General features: G+C 40.2%; 1 protein-coding gene across 1 annotated transcript in view; it reads right to left on the reverse strand.

Moving 5' to 3' along the window:
• Positions 1–7,694, reverse strand: part of ece2b (endothelin converting enzyme 2b) — a 77,237-nt gene extending 69,543 nt beyond the window's left edge. Inside the window, exons 1-2 of the mRNA XM_065281820.2 lie at positions 7,567–7,694; positions 7,392–7,476 (exon numbers count right to left, since the gene is read on the reverse strand). Of these exons, the coding sequence (XP_065137892.1) occupies positions 7,392–7,424 (33 nt within the window). The 5' untranslated portion in view covers positions 7,425–7,476; positions 7,567–7,694. The remainder of the gene's footprint in view (positions 1–7,391; positions 7,477–7,566) is intronic.
• Between the last annotated feature and the right edge of the window lie 1,216 nt (positions 7,695–8,910).

The following is an 8,910-nucleotide window of genomic DNA, read 5'->3' on the forward strand; positions in this document are numbered from 1 at the left end:
AGGACTAGAGAGTGCACTCCACCTTCAGTGAGCTTAACAACGGGCTTTTCCCACAGCAAACCGCACCCTTGAGTCTCTTTCTCTGTCCTTCTGATGTGGTGCCAGTGTTGGGTTTCTCCTACACTGGTTTGGATTGGGATTTGAGAAGCTGTTCCTAGTTCCAAAAGGATGACTGCTACTTACAAAAATATATTTACAACTACTACCGTACCACAATATGCATTACCAAGGCCAGTGCTAAAATGTATGGAGTTTGCGACTATAATGTAAAGTTAACATCAGCTTCTATATATTCAGTAGCTTAAAGATGCATTTAGATGGCCAATATCGACAGAAACAGAGACAATGGCTCTTTGTGTTGGTAAGCTTCAAAATAGTATTACAAGTGACCCTATCAATGAAAAACCCAGCTAATGTCAATTTTTATTTACTGTTTTCTAAGACATTCCGTGAAAATACAATCTTGATCTCTTTAATACTGCCTCAGCAAGGTCATGTCAAAGACTGAAACCAAATTGTTATGCTCCAAATCTCATCATTGTGTCATCATTAAATGAGACTTTAATTTGGATTTCACAGACAGGGTCACATTTAAGGTTTTAAATGGGTATGGGTTAATATTCTCCTGAAAAGTGCTGATGGAGATACTAGAAAAGAAGGAAAAACATCAAACAGGACGATGCTGGTTATGTAACACTGTAATCTTCATGACCATATAATTCAATAAGTTTCTGGGCAAGCCAGCATTTTCTTCTGCTACATCAAAGGTTCTTCTTGGGTCCAAAAAAATTACCCGACTTGAAATGACCAAAATCACCCAATGTGCATAAATCATTTTTTAAAGACCCGACCCAAGACCCCCCCCCCCCAAATAAGAGTCCGACATGACCCAGTAGCAATTTTATTCAAGCTGACTGGACTTGGCCCCTGCTCCATTTATTTTCCTTTGTTATCTGACAACAACATGAAGATACCTGCTAAAATGCGCATTTAAAAAGTGATTAACACGTCTGGCTTAACGAAAATGAAGCTACCGCCAGTCACACGATGTCGCAAGCACTCTTGCCAAACAGAGCAGGGGTTGAAAAAGGACACGATGCACACATGCAAGATAGTTTGAGTCTTCTCGGGACCGTTCGACAAAACAAATTAATTTTAAATTACCCGAGAACCAAGGCCGCTCATTCATACCAAACCCGCAGCGTTGTAGTACTCGAGACTCGGACTCAGTCTTGGACTCTGTCTCGATACCATATTTTAATGGTCTTGGTCTTGTCATGAACTTGTGAGCATTTTGTGTACTCTAATACATTTTGAATCGGACTTATTCTCGAGTCCACACGAGTCTCTTTTAAAATATATATTACTGTTTCTTTAAACTGATGTAAGATTGACACGAACAGTGATTGGTGGTTTTTTGCGCGCATCAGACTGGCGCAAGGTCAGATGGTCAGACCTGAGGAGGTTTTTGCACTGCCATGACTTTTACCTCATGGCATGGCAATAAAACGCACCTGTCCAGTGAGATTTAAGCATTAGATAAACCGCTGTTACCCATAAATGATAAGATGGTGGCCCTAAAACGCAGAGAGGCACTACACATAATTTTCTCAGTCCCAACTTTATGTGGACTCAGTCTCGACTCGGACTCGACCTTTTCTGGTCACGGTCTTGATTCGGACTCAACCCTCTCTGGACTCGGTCTTGACTAGGACTAAACCCTCTGTGGACTCGGTCTTGACTCGGACTAAACCCTCTATGGACTCAGTCTTGACTCGGACTCAACCCTCTCTGGACTAGGACTTGACTCGGACTCAACCCTCTCTGGACTCGGTCTCAACCCTCTCTGGACTCGGTCTTGACTCGGACAACCCTCTTTGGACTAGGTCTTGACTCAGACTCGAATACAACACCACAAACCTGTGTCTGAGGCACACGTCAAACTTATTGGTTTCCCAATTGGTTTCGATTCAGACCTTGGGTTTTCGGATGTAATTGGACCTGTGAAGACCTCTACATCAAACATCAGCAACGTTTACAGAATGCATGGAAACCCTTGAAAAACATTTCATTTGTAACTTAATTTGCAAGAAAATTGCAAATAAGGAACACAATTAGGGCATCAATTACAAAGAAAATCGTCCCGCCTGTGTTCATAGGGTTGCTTGTCAATGATTTAGTTTCTTGGTTATCCATATGCTGCGTTCCAGGCAACCTGTAACCCGTAAATCAGGACTTTAAAACCACGACTCCCGAATCTGAACTGGGAGTTCATCGATCTAGTACGAGTTCACGGGTGGGAAGTCACGGGTTTGACTGCCGTTCCAGTGCACTTTCAGAGGTAGAAGGTCGTAAAAACATGGGTTACAGGCTGCCTGGAACGCATACTCCCAGTTCAGAGTCGTAAGTCGTGGTTTTGAAGTCGTAATTCACGTGCTCAAAAACCTGCCTGGAACGCAGCATTACTATCTGCTTTTGCGGCCATAAAAACCACAGGTGTGTTTAACTTCACGTGGCACTGCACAGACCGATCGACATGTGACATCCAGGTATCACGAAAGCAATTTAAAAGCAATCTAAGGCTTGTTTAAGATGCACCTTGCCTCGCTTGAAATTTAGACAAGAGCAGGCGGCTGCAGTGAGGGAAGGAGTAAAAAAGAGCTTTTAAGTCGGACACTTCCTCAGTCTCACAGTCCAGCCGACCATAAATGTCAGCAGAGATTGTGTTCGCGTATTTTATTGCACATGAAATTGATGCGACTGAAATACCAATAAATGTATTTACATGAAGATGGTTATAAGGAAACGATGGTGAACTGTTAAGTACTGGAAAAGGCTTATTAGTAAATAGTGGGATGTAAACATTTAAGTCTACACTACTAAATTATACAACTTCTGACATCAGAGCAAGTCGGACGCATCTCAGACACTTTTCTAACCAACATGCATTTCGTGGCGATCAACAGTGATCGATATTGAGCAGAATAGGTTAAATCTGAAAGAGCTTTGGTGATACTCTGATGTCATATGCACATCACTGTATGCAGAAGTAAGTGTTAAAGATCTTTACTGATGTTTTCAATGTTTCAAATAATCAAATTGACATCATCGTGGTGCACAGTATATAACGTGCATCAGTCCGTAAACACATTTCCAATGCAAGTAGCAAAGCTCTCTGGAAAAGCTCTGGATCTGCGAGCAGTAACTGATTTACAACATATCAGACCGTGGCTCATTAGACCAGAGATCCATCAAATGAGTGAAACAGCACTGCGTAAGCCTGTGCACATTCAGTCTGTGTAAATAAAATAAAAAAACTTGACTTCAGATATCATTATCTTCTAATTTACTCATCATCATAACATCAAAGATGTATACGACTTCTAACTTTAATGATGGATGGATGTGCTTACTGTGGCATCAAGATTTTGGATCACATATAAGAAGACAACACTTTCATATTAAAATTATTATTTATTGTTAGTGTTCAACTGAATGAAGTCATATACACCTGTGATTGCAAAAGGATGAGTATTAAGGTAAACTATTCCTTTAACATGAAAGACTTCCTCTTATCGGTGGTGTCTGCTTATTGCTCACTATTCAGGCCCGGCGCCAGGATGGCATAACTGGGGGGGGGGGGTATTTTAATCCACACTAAACCTTATTGTGACTGATTTCCTGCTCCTTTACATTTATTTATTCATTTATTTATTACGGCTACCTATATTATTGCCTGTATTAGGCCTATACACAATCAACATTTCTCTATTAAATCACATAACAATCTTAATAAGCCTGATAATAATGAACTAATTCTGTAATGTCTTAACTAATCTCAGGCAAATTATTTCCAGCGACATAGGTGGTGTTTCCCATTTACATTGCAAATGTTTTCAAAAGAAATTAAACGTATTTGACAAGAGGTGTGCTTTAACTTTTCATTTTGATCAGACTTAGGATTTTTGCCCAGTTGGTGGCCAGAAAGTCCCACAGACCTGGACTGACAGGTACTATACAAGGAATATTATAGAGATCTGAGACTACTAGCATCATCTAGAAACCATCCAACAGAACCTTAGCAACCGCATGACAGCACGCACACAATACACTTGCTTCCTGACAATAGGTTTTTATTGGCAAACACAAGCTGGCATTTCTTTAAAAAATTTGAAAATGTGGTTCTGTGTGTATTCTGGTTTTTCTAACATACACAAACGTAACTAAAAGTCGTGAAACATTACCACGCATAAATGAAGGTAAACAAAACTAAATGCACTCGCTTGTACAAGGCAATGTGCGCGCGAGTTTAAAAAACGCTAACTTTAGCTTACTAGCACTGAAATCAGGATCCCAACCTCCATTCAAATCACCATCTAAAGCAAGACCACAGACCAGAAGCCCACTCATGTCTCATTCACCGGTGAGAAAACTTTGCAGTACATAGTGCATAACATAACTAAATTAACAAACATCCCTACTGAAAAAAACAGCATCAAACCAGCATGGACCAGCATAGGAATTATGCTGGTCTATGCTGGTTTAGCTGGTGGTCACAGCATACCAGCACCAAAACACAACATATGCTGGTATGACCAGCATGGGATGCTGGTGCTAATGCTGGTTTAGCTGGTGCTAATGCTGGTTTGGTGCTGGTTTAGCTGGTGCTAATGCTGGTGCTGATGCTGGTTTGATGCTGGTTTAGCTGGTGTTCACTAGCAAACCAGCACCAAAACACAACATATGCTGGTCTTGCTGGTATGCTGTTTTTTTCAGCAGGGATATACAATGGTTTTTAATCGGAATAAGATACAGCACATTTTCGCTTGTGTAGACCTAGTAGTTTGCTTGTAATTTTGAAAAAATAAAAATCTTTACACAAATTCGTAAAGGTACGCAAACACTACATAAGCAACACAATGTTTCATCAAAATAGACAATCTGAATCCATCTCAACAGAATCATACCGCGTACTTTCCTTTCCAAAAGAAACACTGCAAAGAACCTTTCAGACAGGCAGCTGTTTCCATCTCATGGAAAAGCAGTAAAGTTACAGATTTCGGGTTTTTGCTCTTGGCCAATCCAGGTGTTTTTTCCTGGTTGTTTTAAAAAATGTATTTCGAAACAACAGGTGCCACTTGTCAGTTCAGCAGGAAAGTTTGTTTGCATGCCAACACGCTGATGACGTATGATCAGTGGTGGCTGGTGCTCAAAAATTAAAGTGTAGTAATGTAAGACTGTACATAGCCATTTATCAGGTGATGAATATCATTACTGGTTAGCTAAAATCCTGACAATGTTACAGTTAAAGTCAACTGTTAAAGCATGAAATGAATGTACTATGAATCTGTAAATTTGAGTATAATGTGGGTTTATTATTAGTAGTAATGAACTAATCAAGGTAATTATTCACACACCAGAGGTTGCAGACTTTTTCAATCTCTGTCATTATTTTGTTACAGTTTTACTTTTGTTCTGGAGATTGATCTCGCGCTCTTCCATTAAACTTTAGTTAACGCGATCTGACACACACACGTAAGCACACACAGTAAAGTTGACACACAGGCCAGTTGTTTTTTTACTTCAATAACACACAACAGACAACATAGAGTCCAAAAGCTCGAAGTACCCTTAAACACGGTGGTGCTCTTGTAAACTCCATCGGGAAGCAACGAAGTCGACCAAGCCATGGAATAAACCGGATTATCTGAGCATCATGTCCACGCAAAGGCAACTCAAATGCGCCACAAAATTTTACGTAGTCCATCACGCAGACTTTGAATCAGCAAACAGGGAAAACAATAAAAGACATGACTTAGGGGCTAATCACACCAATTACGCTTGGAAACGCAAGCCCCTTTTATTGCATCCAGCTAACTTTAACTAACTCTGTTTGCCATTGTGCTGCAAAAGCACACCGCGTAAACTCGACCACGATCACTTCCTGCAGCTCAATCTGGTCCAAGCTCCTTAATCCTATTTATTCTTCAACTGAAAGCCTTGTAAAGAATGATTTTGTAAGAATAAAATCAATTTTCTTTCATCTCTAGATATTTTGCTTGCTTCCACTGATAAGTACTCTAACTATCAGTTACATGGCAATCTGCTACGCGGTTATTAGACTCTGAGAACAATCCAATCACATTACATCAAAAACATAAAAAAAAAAAATAAAATAATGCTAACACCAAAAGTGGGAGGGTTTGGGGCGCAGCACTGTGCGCCCCAAACCGGATCTGAAACCAGCCAATTACAGCTCGGCCACATACTAACAAATTTACTGACCTACATACACACTCGTTTGGGTGGCACCTGAGACACAAACACAACAAACTCAGTTTTTATTTTTTTATGATAACATGACTAACAGTGAAATATGATACACTGATTTTGAAATACGAAATATGATTTTATTTTACATTAATTTGCACTATAAAATTAACTTTTTGGTAATATGGCCAACTTCAGAGGGCGGCGCCCCTGCCTACTGACCATCGCGTATAATGTGTGAGCAGTGGTAATATGCGAAACAAGTTTACAGAGGAGAAGCAAAAATTGCGTTGGTCCTATTATTTTATTCGGTCCAAGTGCAATAATTGGTTATTAATGTTATGGTCCTACGCCTTTCACAGAGGACATATATTTATAAAAATACATTTAGAGAACTTGTGATTGCTATAGGATGTGAGGAAACTTTTAACCAACATGACTAAAATGTTTCTGGTTCAAATCAGTGCCTTTAAAACTGCTACGGTACACCAACTCTCCTCGCTCGCCCCCAGCGCTCTAGTTGCCATGGAAACGTACGCCAGTATAAAAAGCGCGTGCAACTCAAGATGCTCTCCTGGCCACTCCCTGTAAACAATCGGGCAAACCATCAAAAAGTCATGATGAACAAAGTGAAGGGAATTAAAACCAGTTGGTCCTGCGCTGGAAACCGGAGTGGTGAATTAGACAGGAATCCCTGTTATTCCAGAAAACCACCGCGTGTCACCGAGAAATAGATACTGACGTGTACGCGTTTAATGCGAAATAAATTGTTTGGGTTCGTTAAAAGTAGGCTATCATATAATGACTCAGTTTGCCCTGCTCGAAAGGAAACGAAAACCATTTGCAAATCAGTTTTATATTTTCAGCCGGACGTGTAAAGAAACACCGAAACGCAAAACGAAAATGTGAAAAAATATAACAAACTCGATGCGTAAAGTAGAATATTGTAATGCGCTTCCTTACTTCAGTCCTCGCAATACGAGACAGACGGTCGAGCGAATGTAAACAGGAAAAACAAACGCGCTGAGGTTTTCCAACAGCTCTGGTTTTTCATAAAGATCACACGCGTTCAGTCAGTGAGATGGGCTAGTGATGTAATGAAAATCGTCAGTGAAACTCACGTTATTTCGTAAATCCTGCAGCGCTACACTCATCGTGCAGCATCGGCGCTCCGCACGGGACTATGCCATCATCCCTCGCTCGCACCTGAAACAAACACGATCAGTGAGCGTTAAGAGCCATTCTCATCCATTCGCATTAATCCATCAACACAAAGACCGATGAGAGATGCGTTACCCTATCGCTAAACGGCTTCAGAAAGCTGCGCGCATGATGGTTTGATGTGTAGCGCGTCCTCTTCACTGTGTGTTGCAACATGGAAAGCTGTCTGTGAGAGATAGAGATCAGCCTGTACTCGCTCTCTTTTTTTTCATTCCCCCGCCCCTTTCGAGCGCGTGCCCGCGTGGCCGGATCAGTGATTGACTGCGCGCACCCGCACGCCCGCTCTTCCAGTATGAGATGGATTTCCGAGATTGTCATACTGTATCATATTCATATTCATTCGGTTTTAAGTTCCTTTAACTTTTTGGTGTTATTCTTCAGATCAGTGTATGTTGTTTGAGGAAGGCGGTTCAAAGCAATTTATTAAAAAAACGATTTTTTTTTAACAAGCTCCAGGTGCGTTTGATAGGCTCAACATGGATAGAAAAACAAGACCCAAACTACATTAAATATAGCTTAATAATCGCTTGCCTCAAGAACAAAGATGAATTGTGCTGACTACAATGCGTGGTGAGTTATTTGCTGATGAGTGAATTGTATGAAGCCATTTGGCAAGATGTACCTTTTTAATTTCATCTGAGTGCTGTTAAATTTAGCATCAAAATTGAAGTTTTCTGGCTTTTGATAAACTTAAAGGTGCCAAAGAATGCATTGAAATTATATGTTAAGTTGTTCTCTGATATCTACATAGAAGGTATGTGGCTTTATTAAGTGAAAACATGATCCAGAAATAGTTGAAAGAAATGATCTATTATTACCTTATTTTAAGGGTCATAAATAATAATGTTGAGCTCTGCTCTGATTGGCTGTTTCTCAGAGCAGTTCAGTAGCTCTGTGTGTGTAAACAGATCTTATGTTTGAGCCTGTATCAGACGAATTTGAAGATTTGTTTTTAGCATTGTACTTAATTTAATGTGTCATTTAATGTTGGGAAAAAAAGGGGCATCCGCACACTGAACTCACAAAAAAATATATATAGATTTATTAAATTGAAGTAACGTTTCGAGCTACCGCCCTTCTTCAGACTTCTGAAGTCTGAAGAAGGGCGGTAGCTCGAAACGTTACTTCAATTTAATAAATCTATATATATTTTTTTGTGAGTTCAGTGTGCGGATGCCCCTTTTTTTCTTATTTAGTTCTATTTTTGGATTCCGGCACCTGCTAGTGTTTGGATGTGCGCGTCTCCCGCTTCAGTCATTTAATGTTGGGGCCATTGATCTCGACTGTAACATCACAGTTGGTGTTATGTTGAGATTGGTCTGTTTCCCAGCTGTCTTTTTCATGCACAAGGTTTACATAAGAAGCAGGAAACAATCACGTTTGAGGCTGACAATATGTCATCACCATGTCAGAGCTCTT

This window comes from Paramisgurnus dabryanus, chromosome 8 (assembly GCF_030506205.2).
Source record: "Paramisgurnus dabryanus chromosome 8, PD_genome_1.1, whole genome shotgun sequence".
Taxonomy (NCBI): Eukaryota; Metazoa; Chordata; class Actinopteri; order Cypriniformes; family Cobitidae; genus Paramisgurnus; species Paramisgurnus dabryanus.